We start from the raw sequence: 16,329 nt of genomic DNA, 5'->3' as shown, positions 1-16,329 counted from the left end.
CCATAAATGAGGGGCATAAATGCGCCCTCCTATTTACAACCCGCCCATAGTTGCTCGTTAAACATCCCTACTTTTAACTCTTATCATTTTATTTATTTCTCTCTTACAAAATGTTAATTCCATGCATACTCTTAAATAAAATATTACATTTAGTATCTGTGATATTATTACTAGTTTTGCGTATTTGTTAATTAAATGTGTATAACTGCTAGTTATTGTTTGTGAAATATGATATATTATTATCTAATAATTTATAAGTATGCTAACTTGTAGTGTAGGACTGTCAATCTGCCATATCAGTTTTCATCCTCTTAATTCTATTAGGTTTATCTTGATCTAAAGTCGGATGTGGAATAGTGCAAAATTATATAATTGTTGAACTTTATCTAAAAGCATTTCAGATTTCATTTTAGTCATTAATGATGCCAAGAATTTACTCATGGCATATATTTTTCTCTGGAAACCCATGTTTTTATTCTTTTATTGTTAGTTTATATATTGTGATAAGTTATAGAATTTAACAGTGAATTTGGATTTGGAAGATATCTGGTGGATGTCCATGAAAGTGAATGGAATTATAGATTCAGATAAGACTTATGACGAGAACATGTCAAACTGATAAAGGCAAAGGCTACAGTTTCATAGTTTTCGTGCTTGAAAGAAGAATAACAGGGCACATTTTAAGGCTGCAATGTTACTGCATTGTCTGATGAGGCAAGGGAATTATCTGTTTTTGACTTAATTAATGCAAAACTATTGATATTGCCAAAATAACTATCATAAATGTATAAAAACCTCTTGTAAAGGGCAGAAAGATATGCAAATTGAAGTCTCAACTCCTTACTTTCTCATTTAAAAGGGACAACAATCGGGCACTAATCCTGGTCGATCTCTTTCTTTGTTGTGTTATGCAGATCAATATGGACTTTAGTGACTGCCTAGTCTTTCCGAACCAAATATATCTTAGTAGTGCACGCCCGACTATTTTCAAAATTGATTACTTAGTGTGATATCACATTCCATTAACAATGATATATGGAGTTAGAATTGCTATCGATGGGGAAGATTCTCTCATAAAATTAATGGATTGTAAAAGAAAAGAAAAGAAAAAGAAAGAAGATAAACTCCAGAAAGTGGAATTTGTTTCCAATAATTCTGCATCTTACTTGGTCCCTAACCCAACAAAGGGTATATAGACTCAAAAAATGGATAAAATAAGAAAGTTGGAAATGATTTATATAGAGGATCCTCTATAGAATGTAATGTAGGAAGGGAGGAGAGAGTGTGTGCGTGAGATATGGAGTTCCATCGTAGAAGGGTGAGTATAGTTATTCCTTTATAATGTTTGAAGGTTGTGTGAAGATTTTGTATTTTTTCCCGGAGAAATTCTTTTCTATCATTTGGTTAACTTCTTTTTCTATCCACTGTTAGAGCATTGAAGGTTGTGGTCTTAGCATTTAATGCAATTTCCTAATTAGATCTCTCAATTCTCTCTATTGCTAGTCTATTTTCTCAAACTAGAAGAAGTGAGATTGTGCCAAATTTTTACTTATGGTTATGAAAGTTTTTTCATTTGTTTCCATTTACATTTTTCTGTATAAAGTTACCATGGGTTATCTTTACATTGTCATTTCATACTTTTCATGAAAAAAAAGTATTAGTTTTGCAATATTACTCAAAAGAAAATTACAAGAGATGCATAGATCTAACCTTTTGTTCACACTCTCATTGAGATGAAATTCAACAAGATGGTGAAGATGGAAATAGAAGAAACCTATACTGTTACCTTACTACTGAGCAAACTAGGAGAATGGAGGTGTATGATCCTTAAAGACCAATATTTCTTTGCTTACTAAAATTATTTATTTCTCTATTCTAATTATTCATCCCTTATTTATCTCTTGTTCCTAAACTCTTTTCCTTTTTGTTTTCTTAAAGGTCTTTTAAGCAGGATTCATGTCCAAATGAAGGACAACGACAAATATTGAGTGATAAGTTAGGTGTGGATCCTCTACAAATCAACTTTTGGTTTCAAAACAAGAGAAATCAACAAAAGGTCAAACCTTTTGACCATTCCTCTCTCCAAATGTCAATGTTGACCACATTCCTTTACTCTTTTGGGTCAATAACTAGAAAGCCCCTTCATTTATTTCTTGTTCTTCAAGAAATCCTTTTATTAAAAGTTTTAACAAAAAACCCCTTTTCTTAATCCTTTAGTTCTCTAATGGAACTTGGTTCTTCAGATATCTTGGCAGACGACTTGCCTTTTTCCCCTTTATTTCAACTCCAAAAGTATGTGAATTCTAAAGCGCAGACGTTCGTCCAGACGTATAGAACATGCAAATTGTTAGAATATAAAGTTATAACCCTCAACCTTAATGACAACCAATGTTTTAAATGTCGGATGTCGGGTTCATGTCGGTTGGCCAAAATTCATGTCGGATAGCGGAAATCGGGGATATATCGGGGACATGAAAAAAATATCGGATTGCCATATCGGATAGGTTGATATAATATCATAAATAAAATCTTCACATACATGATAATTATATTGTCTAAACATATGAAAAAGTACATAACTTATTGATGTTAAGATCACTAACCAATTGTAGACACCTGATTTCCGAGTCGGGTTTTTCAAACTTGACCCACCGTCATGTCCAACATGGCGGCCGATATTTAAAACACTGATGACAACTTTGAAGTTTTGATACAGTCGGAGGGTCATTTGACATGGTACCGGAGTAACCCAGGTTCAGTTATCGCTAATAACAAATATAAAGAGTATTTAAATAGATGCCACTACATGGTCCAGGTTTCGGTCCATGAGAAGGGTGCTCAACCTGTGATGGCATTGTTAGAATATAAAATTATAATGTTCAACTCCAATCACAATTTTGGACTTTTGGTGTAGTGGAAGGGTCCTTTTACATAAACTTTTGTCTAGAGGTCTGAAGAACACAACTATAAATTAAAGGTTTATCATAGATAAGGGACTTTTTGTTGAACCTTTAGAATAAGGGGATTTCTTGACAAAACAAGGCATAAAAAGGGGGTTTCTTATAATTTACCCTCTATTTTCTTATATGATTCTCTTTTTTTCTGGTAATTTACCCTCTTTTTTTTTTCATTTGATGATAACACCACAGAGGCAAACTGAGATTTAATTGAACAAGAACCTAAAAGAAGAAAACAATAAGCTTATCATTCAGAGCACAACGTTGAATGTAGATATGAGATCTGCCTCTTGCAACAGTTGTGGGAATCCTTTGATTCCTGGAGAGAATTCCTCTAATAAGAATAAGCTTTGGATTGAGAATGCTCAGTTAAGAAACAAGGAGTTAAGAAACAAGGTGTGAAGATTTTGGACACTGACAATTCTGTCTTTTTACTTTTTCTTGATCTTATTTGACACATGAAATAGATAATGAAGGCATCAACACTACTTTCATTACGCGGTGGTGAGTCGGTAGTATCAAATCTTGCCTCCTCAATGGTGATATCTTCAGGAAAACAACCAGCTGACATGATAACTGAGTCTAATAAGAGAGGAAAAGTGGTTAAACAATATGAGTTTACGAGGAGCTTAACTGACATATTGAAAGATAGAAGTAATATGCTAAGGCTTGCTAATGGAAGAGATTCTTGCTTTGGCACAAATAGAAGAGCCACTATGGTTGTCAAACACCAACTCCTCTTTGAAAATTCTAAACCAAGAAGAATATTTTTGGAAGTTTGGAAAGATCAGAACAACTAATTTGAAGGGCGAGGGGACACGAGAAGAATCTGAGATTTTTATGAGCGCTAATTAACTGATCGAGATATTTAGGGATGTGGTAAAAGTCACTTTTAAGTTTTCTATTTTATTTTATGGATAAATAAATTCATTGAGGACCAATGTATATGTTTCTTGAAAAAAAATATGGTTTGCAGGAAAAGTGGTCAAGTGTTTTCTCTACCATTGTATCAAATCATGCAATAGTGGTATATGTTCTTTCTTCTGGCGAGGAGACACGATGGAACATGTTGTGCGCAGCGGAAATTTCGGCAGAGTTTCTGGTGCACAATAAGAGAGTAAGATCGATAAGAATTCTTGTTTCTCAAAGGGAACAAGAATCTGAAGCCTAATATCCCATCAAAGTGGGATATTTGCTCTTCCTCTCGTCAGCTCTAGGACTGCGCGTCGAGGGATCCTAAAAACTATTATAATGGCCACAAACTCAAACAACCAATTTTACGTGGTTCGGCAAACTGCCTACGTCCACGGGGCAAGGAGGGGGAGATCTACTATTAGAGGGAGAGAATACAACTAGGGTTTACAATCACTCAATCTAAACCCTCAACCAATCTCTCAAACCTCTTACACAAATATCTCTCTCAAAAATACTAAAGGACTCTTTGCACGCCGTCTTAAAAGAACGCTGCCAACACTTTTGCACTTTGCTTCTGCAGCCGCCAAAAGGCCCTCTCTCTTCTGCGATTATTTTTTTTTCTCCAAAACCGCACAAAACTTTGCCTTTCTCCCAGCCGCCACAAAATTTCGTCCCCTCTGCTTCCACTTGCACAGAAAACCTAGGAACAAAACTGTTCCTATATATAGCCTGGCCCCTTCACGTGTTCACGAGAAAAAAAAACCCTGCTGGACATCTCCCACGAACAAAGTCGTGGCCCCCGCAATCAAGTCCCCTCACGCGGTTTTGATGTCCGCGTTCACACGTCTTTCCTCCGCTCAATTCACGTGGGCGTGGCCCCACTAATCTCACGGCTTCACAATTCTCCACCTCGGTGAAGTTTCCTCAAAACTGAGCCGACACCAACCAAACCAAATGTCTCACTTGTTGTGTCCAGTACACCGTGAAACAATTCACGACAACAGACTCAATCCATAACAAGTCGAGAACCCAAATGAGAATGCAAACACTCTCCAAATGTCAGTATCAACTCACCAAATCGATCTCACCCCCATCAAAATCCAAACCGGCTGCATCATAAGACTGCCTACGTATCCTCTTGCCCAAGGAATCAAGCCGAACGTAGTTCACCCAAATGGCCTCCAAAGGCCTCAATCCACTAGAAGAGTTCGCAATCATTCTCTAATATCATCAACTCTGCGACTGATAGCACCTCCAATAGCCTCAAACACCTCCACCTGAGGTGAACCAATGGCCGTATCCAAACTATGTCTGTCAGCTGCATTCGAATCAAAGTCCAACTCATCATCTGCATCCGAATCCAAATGACTTCCACGCTGTGTCATCTCAGCTGGAATCCCAACCAATGCAGAATGACCTGGAGTATGTGGGAAAATCCCTACCCAATGTAGAGTAGCATCAGTCTCCACCCGCTGCGATACCTCTAAGGTCTGTCCAAAACTCTCCACCTGCTGAGAGTCAATTGGCTCCCTCATCGAAGCCTCATACAAAGTGATACTACCAGACCTATCTTTCAATGGAGTTTTACCTCCAATCGTAACAGTTGACAACTCTTTAATAGGATGACCCAAATATGTCGAAACCTCTGTCCAGAAACTCTTCTGCAAACCATTGCTCGATCACAAACACCGATCCTTCTCCAGCAAGGCACGGTTCTCCAAATTTGTCATCTTATCTAGTTGCCCCAAGATTTTATTTCTAACGAAGTGTCTCGCAATGCCGTGAGCTCGGCTCCAATACAGAAATAGGTCCATCTTGTACCTCCCACCAGAATGGAGTACCTTCACCTTTCTGTCTATCTTACACTTCTTCAATCTGTTGGATACTACTAGGACTTTCTCCAAAGGGGATTTGGTTGCAACCCAAACACGCCTAGAACAGCCACCAACAAAGAAAACCAAACTTCTATTACCTCCCAATGATGCCTCCTTGGAAGGCCCCCAAACATCCACGTGAACTCCTCCAGAACGACCCTTAGCACGGTGAATAGAGGTGCCACACTTCACCTCGGTCTTCTTGCTCACATTAACATGTTCACTGGACTTCAAACTGCAGGTCTTTGCACCCTCTTTCAATCTATGCGAGGAATCAATACTGGAATGGCCAAGCCCCAAATGCCACAGTCTAGTCGAATCAACAGAAGTCGTCAGCTCTCCACCTGCCACTATACCTCCAGTCAAGTAATACAGGTTATTTCTCCTGACGCCCTTCATCAAAATACGAGTCTCTCGCAATCTCAAGAACCATGTCCTCAACACGAACCTTCAGACCGTCTCCAACCAAAGCTCCAATCGAGATCAAGTTCTTCCTCAAAGAAGGAACATATCTCACATCGTTTAACTCTCTAACAGTCCCGTCAAACATCTTTATGCGAATTCTTCCTATCCCAAGGATCTGGCATGCACGGTTATCAGCCATGTACACCACACCACTATCCACCAGCTTCTCAAAACTGGAGAACCATTCCCTTCTAGGGCACACATGATAGGTCGCACCACTATCCAACATCCATTCAGATTCCTCCGAATAGCTAGCTGTAGGACTGATAGAAAGCGAATAAATAGAAGAGTCAGAATTATTACCATCCGATACGATGTTTGCTTCTGATGATGGTTGCTTCCCTTTTTCCTTCTGCTTATTCTTCATCCATTCATCGAGCTTTGAGCAGTCTTTCTTCCAATGACCAGTCTCCTTACACCAAGCACACTGATCTTTTCCTACTCTAGACTGTGACTTTCAATTCTTTCGGTTCGGATTCTTCCCTCTTGTGACCAACGTCTCTGCTACCGACTCAGTCGAATTCTCCTTATCCTTCTTTCGAAGCTGAGATAATTCACCAATGCAGCAGTGACCTCACTATACGAAAGGGATGCCTTCCCATTAATAAGAGTAAGGATGAAGGTCTCATATTCCTCGTCGGGCAAGGAACTCAACAACAGCAACGCCTTGTCCTCATCTTCAATCTTGACATCCACATTCGTCAAATCCGTAAGAAGCTTTGTGTAGTGGTTCATGTGATCTCTAATGGAGGTTCCCTTCTTCAACTGGAAACGATAAAGTCTCCTCTTCAAATGCAAGCGATTTTCCACACTCTTGGTCAAATACTTGCTTTCGAGAATCTCCCAAATCTTCTTCGCAGAAGTCTCATTCATCACATCATATTTTAGATCTTGAGTCAAACAAGACCTAATCACACCACACGCCGTTCGATTCATCTTTTTCCAAACCTTCTCTTCAATCTCATCTGGCTTGTCATCTAACTCCAAGGTATCCTCCAAAATTCTGCGCGTTCAGCGCATCCAAAACCTCGCATCTCCATAATCCAAAATTGTTTATGGCATTAAACTTCTCCACATCTATCTTCATAGAGTGGATATTCAAACTCTGAATGGTCTTCGCGCCAGAAGCACCACCCTCGACACCCGAAGCACATTCTTTCCCCGACATCTTACGCACCAATGAACAAAGAATAGATCCAAAACTGAAAGATAGAGTCTTTACCAAAAGATCCCACCTTTATCACCAACGAAGTCCTAAACGGGCCTCCAAATTGATCTACTCCTCCAACCAAACCCTAGATCTGGAATCTGGGCTCTGATACCACTTGTTGTGCGCAACGGAAATTCCGGCAGAGTTTCTGGTGCACAATAAGAGAGAAAGATCGATAAGAATTCTTGTTTCTCAAAGGGAACAAGAATCTGAAGCCTAATATCCCATCAAAGTGGGATATTTGCTCTTCCTCTCGTCAGCTCTAGGACTGCGCGTCGAGGGATCCTAAAAACTATTACAATGGCCACAAACTCAAACAACCAATTTTACGTGGTTCGGCAAACTGCCTACGTCCACGGGGCAAGGAGGGGGAGATCTACTATTAGAGGGAGAGAATACAACTAGGGTTTATAATCATTCAATCTAAACCCTCAACCAATCTCTCAAACCTCTCACACAAATATCTCTCTCAAAAATACAAAAGGACTCTTTGCACGCCGTCCAAAAAGAACGCTGCCAACACTTTTGCACTTTGCTTCTGCAGCCGCCAAAAGGCCCTCTCTCTTCTGCGATTATTTTTTTTTTCTCCAAAACCGCACAAAACTTTGCCTTTCTCCCAGCCGCCACAAAATTTCGTCCCCTCTGCTTCCACTTGCACAAAACCTAGGAACAAAACTGTTCCTATATATAGCCTGGCCCCTTCACGTGTTCACGAGAAAAAAAAAAACCCGCTGGACTTCTCCCACGAACAAAGTCGTGGCCCCCGCAATCAAGTCCCCTCACGCGGTTTTGATGTCCACGTTCACATGTCTTTCCTCCGCTCAATTCACGTGGGCGTGGCCCCACTAATCTCACGGCTTCACAGAACACTGATATTGGTTTGTTCATTTAGATTATTTAGCCTAGAAGAAATTAATTCTTGGTTAATGTTTACATATAAAACTCGTATTTTTATGTCCGGAAAATTAAACAATTGAGTGATAATTCACGACTTGCACAATAGGCTAACTTGCTATTTGTATTCTGAATTTTTCGCCTAGTTTTTTCAAAGATGATTGTGTCCATACCAGCAGAAATTCTTTATATTGAAACTGAAGCATTATGCAGAAAACATAAAGGTCTTCCAATAAACCAAGAAATAGTAAGGCTATTTTTGATATACTTCCTTGTGGTTAGCTCATAAGTTAAAAGAGTATACGTGCTAGAAGAATTTGATATTGACAAACCTAAATAAGCCACTTCAATTCCTTTTAATTTTCAGTTTTTCTCTTAGATTAATTTGACTATATTCTAGAATTATTTCATTTATGATTATCATTCAAATGGCCCCTAATAGAACGGAATGGAAGAATAGGATTCATGTAGCCGACACCAAACATTTGGGATAGAGACTTCGTTTATGTTGCTGCTGTTATTATCATTCAAATTTACATCTTAGTAGTATTAATCCCACTGTTATTAGTATCCTGGGTATTTTATATAGTGATCTATCCTTACAATTTTGACAACAAACGTTAAGCACGGAGATTATCTTCATGTTACTAACTTGCATTTTATATCTAACTCTATCCATTTTCAATTCAAGCAGGTGTTAGCAGAATACCAATTCCCATCCCCTCTTGTTCCAACACGAGAATGTGTGTTCCTAAGATTCTGCAAGAAGATGTCAGATAGATGTTGGGCAATCGTGGATTTCTCTTTGGACTCCACTGATCCTTGTGATGCTCGAAAATGCTTGAGAAAACCATCCGGGTGTATAATTGAAATATTGTCATTTGAATATCTCAAGGTAAATTAAAAGAACATATTGCTAACACAGTTTTATTCTATATGCACATCTAATCACAAAATTATCATTTTGTAGGTAATCTGGATTGAGAATGTTGAAGTGGATAATAGTTTTGTCCATAATAGGTATAACACTCTTGTCGACTCTGGGCTAGCATTTTGGTGCAAGACGTTGGGTAGTGACTTTGAAGCGACAATTTGATCGCAGTAGAATCATAAAGGAACTCGATGTGGATACTTCTGTTGATGATGATGATGCTAATCCCTTCTATATGATTAATGTTCAAGGTTTACGTTATGCATATTTATGAATGCATAATGAATTATCGTTCTATTTTCAGTTATGAGAACAAACATTAAGAAAAAGAGCATACTGAGTGGCAGAACGGATGGTTGTGAACTTTTCTAGTGTGACGGGCTCTTTTACTCAAAATTGTATAGCTGTATCTGATATGAGCATAGGTAATGTGCGCCTTGTGATTAGAAAGAGCGCTAATGATCCTACCAGGCCATCAAGCACCGTGCTTACTGCATCCACCTCATTTTGGCTACCATTTCATCCAAAAATAGTGTATAATATTCTTCAAGATGAGACTACTTATGCCAAGGTAATCGAAGTTCAATTCTCCTTGTAGCAATTTAAATTTCTCAGTTCTTTTATATCCTACTTCACATGCTTAGTTCTTCAATTTCAAATTGGAATAGGTGGGTATCCTCTCGTGAAAGATCTGAATGCCAAAAAGATAGATCAAATAGTGGTTGGAAAAGAAACAGAGGACACCGTTTCACTCCTTTGTTTAAGAGTAAGTTAAAGAAAGCCCATAAGACTGAATTCTTTTATTGCCCACATTCATTTAATAAAATTTGTTTACATGATGTCAGGATATGACTTTCAAGGAAATCTCTAACAAAGTGATTATCATCCTTCAAGAGAGCAGTTTTGATGTAGCGAGCTCATATGCGGTCTTTGCTCCAGTGATGGAAAAAGACATGAATCAGCTTATGAATGGAACGGACTCCGGTGAAGTCCACCTTTTACCATCAGGCTTTGCCATAGCTGCTGATGGACCTTCACTAAATCGTGGTTCTCTTGTTACTGTCTCGTTTCAAATCATTATGGACTCTTAACGTACAAGCTGATCTGCCACATGACAGTGTTGCTCTCATTGAGAATTTGGTACTGCACGCTGAGAAAAATATCGAGGATGTGATGTTGAATGATGATCACAATGTCTAATGAGGTCCATTACCATCAATATAGACCAGTAAGTTGATCAAATCCAGTGAGCTGAACTGATGTTTGGAATTAGTTTTCTCTATTTTGAACTATATGTGATCTTATTTATATTCGTAAATATATATATAGTCTCTAGCTATTTGAACTATATGAGAGCTTGAAGTTTTAATCTTAAGGTGATCAAATCTCATCTGACACGTTCAGAATGCCATGGTATGCTCTTAAGAGTGGCAGAAATCTTTCACCAAGTCCGAGGGTTTTGATTTATGTTAATTGTGTTATGATGCAACTTCCATGTCTGGTGGAAAGAAAATCAGTTCGTTTTGCATTGAATATTTCTCTAATTCAGTCAGATGTGTTTCTTTCAGTTCTATTAAATGGTTTTGATAGTACGACGAAAACTATAGCTTGCATTGAAAAAAAAAGGAAAAAGAAAAAGAAAAAGAAAAAGAAAAAGAGTAAAGATTGCATGTCTTCTATGCGTACTATACATGTGAAATTTGGAGCAGAGTTTAATCCTTAACCAGAGTCATCTGATAGAAACAAAAGGCGTGACCTGTTACCTTATGTATCATACATGTACACGCCTTTCTAATCTTCCATTATTCTCTCTCAAGCTTCTCTTTCGGTTTCCACTTCATCTTGCCTCTTACAGCACCTTTTTTTTTAATAGAATGAGCCCTCCATATTTCTTTTTTTTTTTTTTTTTTGACATGAGATAAAATCATAGGAGTGGTCGATACTGCATGAGTTTAATAATCAAGCAAAGGTCGTCAGTTGATGCTCCTTTTCAATTGAGTGCAGATTCTATGGCCCCATTTGGCATTTGGTGAGGGGTTAAGAGAAAGGTTAAAGAGATTTAACCCTTTTTTAAACAATCAAATTGGTTAATTTGGTCAAAGGGTTACCAAACTCTGGGAGGGTTAAATTTAGTTAACCTCTCTATGTATGATAAAAAGCCCCTCATTCTTATAGGAGTTTTTCTGATGGGTTTTATTATTATTGTCAATTAGTATCCTCATTATTTTACTCCATCAATAACTGTGGATAGTAGTCCTCCATCTCAAGGTGCTTTATTTATTTATTTATTTATTTATACTTTTTCCCTCGAGGTATCCCCATACTTTTCGGATGGGATTGATCCCCGCTCACACTTCATGGCTGGCGCTGGCCCAAGGGTTTTTTACCTACTAGAGGTTTGACCACAAGACTTCTTGTTGTGGATCGTCCCCCAACAGGAGCTCAGCAGGGTCTTACATCGCTGAGTCAACCCTACAGGTTCCACTAAGGTGCTTTATGCAGGTTCTTTGATAGTCTATGATTATACTCATCCAAACTTCTTTTGAGAGAAGATATCTCAAGGCAAAGTGAGTAATAACCATGGTGGCTCTGGAGCTTCTACACCCTTCAGGATTTATATTCATGGAAAGAATCCACAAAATAAGAACGCTATGATGGGGCTACTTTAAGTGCCACAACTAAATTCATGTTTACACTATAGTGGCCTTTAAGCGTTTGATTAATATTTCATCCAAGAAATGTTAACGTTAGACTAATCTTAGTTCAACAATTCTCAGTGTACCATTAATGTAAAAGTAAATTACACTAATTTTCTAAGAACTTTCAGCAATTTGGAGTAAATATTCAATAACTTTTGTAGAAAACCCCCAATATTTTTTGGGTAAAAATTACAGTAATCCCCCAGTTCCTTTCAAATGCCTCTAAATGTTGTTTTCGGTTCTAATTTACGGGGCTTATATGCAAAATGTGGAAACTTATTGGCGATTTTCTGTAATTCCAAAAGGTTATTGGATTTTATTGCGATTGGAAATTTTTTGGGGATTTAGTGTAATTTACCTCTAATCTAGCCGTCCTTAAACCCCTCCCCACTATACAGCTGACCGGCAAATGAAGGTAAAAGGAGTGGTTTTTAATAAACAATGGCGCACCTAGAATCAGCATGAGCTAGGCTTGCTAAATAAATGGCCACTGAGCGACATTGATCCCTTGCAGTGGATTATAGTCCTTGGGAAATTAAAAAGTATCATGCTTAAGTATACATTAACTAATTAATATACTTTAACTTGCTTAAAATACAATAATAATGTCTGGAGGTTACCCAATCTGTTACACTGGAGTATCATTTAAGTTATGGTTGTATTTATTAAAGTTTAAGTTTTAAAATTGGTCTCTATTAATTAATTTGTTGCCCTGTCGCCATATCATAATTGTGGTGTAAGGCGGAGGCAATTGGGACTCGCTTCTGGTCTTATTATTTAAAATTTATTTCCTTTTGGTTATCAGTAGGAAACAAAAAGCGAAGCAATGTAAACAGAGAGAGAAAATTTCAAGGTCGTCCTAGATAATAATTAAAAAAAAATTCAAGAAAACTTGCTATTAATAAAAGAGCTAAACTTTTTATCAAATAAAATAAAATAAAATAAAAGAGCTAAACTTTTTATCAAATAAAATAAAATAGCTAAACTTTGGGTCGTTTCTCAGGAAACCCTCATAACATTGTTTTTCAACTGAACCCCCTAATTTTCCAACAAAACCCCTCAGCTTTCTTTGTTCTCGTGCAGATTAAGTATGAAGTTCTCAATCATTTTTGTCTCTGGTTGAAAATTTCAAATCCCATGAACTCTCTATCGAAGTTTTGCTTCTGATATCAAGAAATTATGACATTATGAATTTTCAGGTCATTTTTTCAATATTATTTTCACATCCAAAATCACTCAGAGCCATTATACAATTACATGGCTGCAATACTCCGGTCGAAGATTATGATTCAAGACCGAACCTGTTAAAGTTGGGACAAAATATGTATATTGTATTAAACTTCAAGCACAAACTCACTTAAAGAAAAAACAAAAGAATTTCTTATAGTAATTACTATTGTCAACTTTCCTCCATTGGAACGCAAACTTGTACAACCATTTGTTAGATCTAAACCAAAACTTAAGATCTAAAACCATATATCCATGATTAATTCAAAGAGATTAACAAGAATCATAAATGAGCGGAAGCTTATACCTGAATCCATAGAAGAAAACTTGATTTGGGTTTTTGATGAACTTCTAACCTTAGGGTTTTTCTAAATCCGAATTTCTCTCTCTAGATGGGGGTGAAGAGAATTAGAGAGTGTAACCCTAGGTTAGGGACCATAACCCCTTATTTATAGATGTTGTACTTTTATAATTTAGCCCCTCAATAAATCACAATTACAACCTGGTATCTGCACATATAACCCCATGATTATATTTAAATACCCATTAACCCAACTTAATTGATCACTTTAGTGGGTTATCCTGAAAGATAGCAATACATATTTATTTAATCATATGTGCCCACAAATAGATTTATTAGATTAAATCCAACAATCTCCCACTTGGGCACCATATGATTCCTTAAATTGTGTATAACCTTATGAGCTCAAAAATTGCTATCACTGAAAAGGTATTTCCGAACAATCTCGTCCATTGACTATATCAATATAGGATCAAAGCGGCCTTCATCACATTTATCATGACTCGACCCATCAATGGTCACATATACCAATACAATCAAACGACATAGATCAATCATGGATGTGCAGCATGAAAATTACATGCAATGTGATCAGTACATGTCTATTTTCAACTGGTCCTCCTTAGTGATGTCAAAACCAAACATAATGTAACAGAGTGTCTTAACTGAATACTTTATTCTGATCAGACAATACAACCAAACATAAAGCACCACAATTACAAACTCCCACTAAAACATAATATCCTCAAATAATACCACACCCATATGAGCAGTATGCTCATGAAAGACCTTAGGTGGCAATCCCTTAGTAAGAGGATCAGCTATCATGGAGTTTGTCCCAATGTGCTCTATGGATATCTGTCCACTCTGTACCCTTTCTTTCACAACCAGGAACTTAATGTCAATATGTTTTGACTTAGTTGAGCTCCTGTTGTTATTGGAATACATTACTGCAGATTTATTGTCACAATATAACCTTAGTGGTCTTTCAACATTTTCCAAAATGCGCAGTCCCGTGACAAAATTTCGCAGCCATATTCCCTGATTGGATGCCTCATAGCAAGCTACAAATTCTGCTGCCATAGTGGAGGAAGCTACTAGTGTTTGTTTGACACTTTTCCATGATATAGCTCCTCCTGCTAACATATAAATGTAGCCTGATGTAGACTTCCTGCTATCTTGGCATCCAGCAAAATCAGAGTCCGAATACCCAATGACCTCTAATTTCTCTGATTTTCTGTATGTGAGCATGTAATCTTTTGTTTTCTGAAGATACCTCATAACCCTTTTGACTGCTATCCAATGATCCATACCAGGGTTGCTTAAGTATCTGCCTAACATCCCAACAATGTACGCAATATCCGGACGCGTACATACCTGAGCATACATTAGACTTCCTACAGCCGAAGCATAAGGAATCTTCTGCATTTCCTGAATTTCAAGGTTACCTTTAGGGCACTGATTGAGACTAAACTTGTCTCCTTTAGCAACAGGGGTGTCACCTGGTCTGCAATCTTGCATGCCAAACCTTTTAAGTACCTTATCGATATAGCTCTTTTGTGATAATCCAAGAATACCCCGAGAGCGATCTCGATGTATCTGGATCCCTAATATAAAAGAGGCGTCCCCAAGATCTTTCATCTCAAATTTCTTTGATAGAAATCTCTTGGTTTCGTGCAGCATGCCTATATCATTAGTGGCAAGCAATATGTCATCGACATACAAAACCAGAAAAATATACTTACTCCCACTGAACTTGTGATATACACAGTCATCAACAATGTTCATCTCAAAACCGAACGAGATAACTATTTGTTGAAACTTATGATACCATTGACGAGGAGCTTGCTTGAGTCCATAGATGGATTTCCTTAATTTGCAGACCATATTCTTTGGGTCTCCTGACACAAAGTTTTCTGGTTGCACCATATAAATCATCTCATCAATGTCTCCATTGAGAAATGCAGTCTTAACATCCATCTGATGTAACTCAAGATCATAATGAGCAACAAGTGCCATGATTATTCTGAAAGAGTCTTTCGATGAAACCGGAGAGAAAGTCTCTGTATAATCAATGCCTTCCTTTTGAGTATAGCCTTTAGCCACAAGACGTGCCTTATACCTCTCCACATTACCATTTGCATCCCGCTTGGTTTTAAAAATCCATTTACAACCAATTGGTTTTGCACCTTCTGGCAATGGGACAAGTTCCCAAACCTTATTGTCTTGCATAGACTTATACTCTTCATTCATGGCATCAATCCACTGTTGAGAGTTAGAACTTTTCATGGCCTGAGAGAAGTTGATTGGATCATCTTCTAACATTCCACTACTTTCCTCATGTTCTTGAAAAAATACAATATAATCATCCGAAATAGCATTTCTCCTTTCTCTAGTGGATCTCCTTAATGGCACTAGTTCTTGAGGTTATTGAGTTTGTTCTTCTGGAACAGGGAGTTGTTCAACATTATCATCTTGAGGTTCCAGATTTACTTCTTGAGCAACAACAGGTATAGGAACCTGAATATTGTCAAAAGTAACTGTATGGATTGGATCTGAAACCAATTCCTCCTCAAAAGTAATGTTTCTAACCTTATTTCTCCCCCCAAACTTAACATCCTCAAAGAATGTTGTTGTTCCCGTCTCAAAAATATTCCTTATAGTGGGATCATAAAACTTATAGCCCCTAGAACATTCAGAATACCCAATAAAGTAGCTGCTAACTATTTTAGAGTCAAATTTCTTTTTATTTAGCCTATAAGGCCTTGCCTCAGCTGGACATCCCCAAATATGTAAATGCTTTAAACTGGGCTTTCGACCAGTCCAAAGCTCATAAGGTGTTTTAGCAACTGCTTT

At 37.6% G+C, this 16,329-nt stretch overlaps 1 protein-coding gene across 1 annotated transcript; it reads left to right on the top strand.

Annotated features, from left to right (window-relative positions):
• Positions 249–11,530, top strand: LOC109841858 (homeobox-leucine zipper protein ROC1-like). The gene is made up of 7 exons (XM_020410790.1): positions 249–1,816; positions 1,939–2,056; positions 9,010–9,210; positions 9,286–9,406; positions 9,588–9,817; positions 9,915–10,012; positions 10,092–11,530. Exons 1-6 carry the CDS (start codon positions 1,734–1,736, stop codon positions 9,930–9,932), a joined length of 771 nt encoding a protein of 256 aa, XP_020266379.1. The 5' UTR covers positions 249–1,733; the 3' UTR covers positions 9,933–10,012; positions 10,092–11,530.

This window comes from Asparagus officinalis, chromosome 5 (assembly GCF_001876935.1).
Source record: "Asparagus officinalis chromosome 5, Aspof.V1, whole genome shotgun sequence".
Classification (NCBI taxonomy): Eukaryota; Viridiplantae; Streptophyta; class Magnoliopsida; order Asparagales; family Asparagaceae; genus Asparagus; species Asparagus officinalis.
The sequence above is the reverse complement of the archived record's forward strand: the minus strand, read 5'-3'. Positions and strand labels throughout refer to the sequence as shown.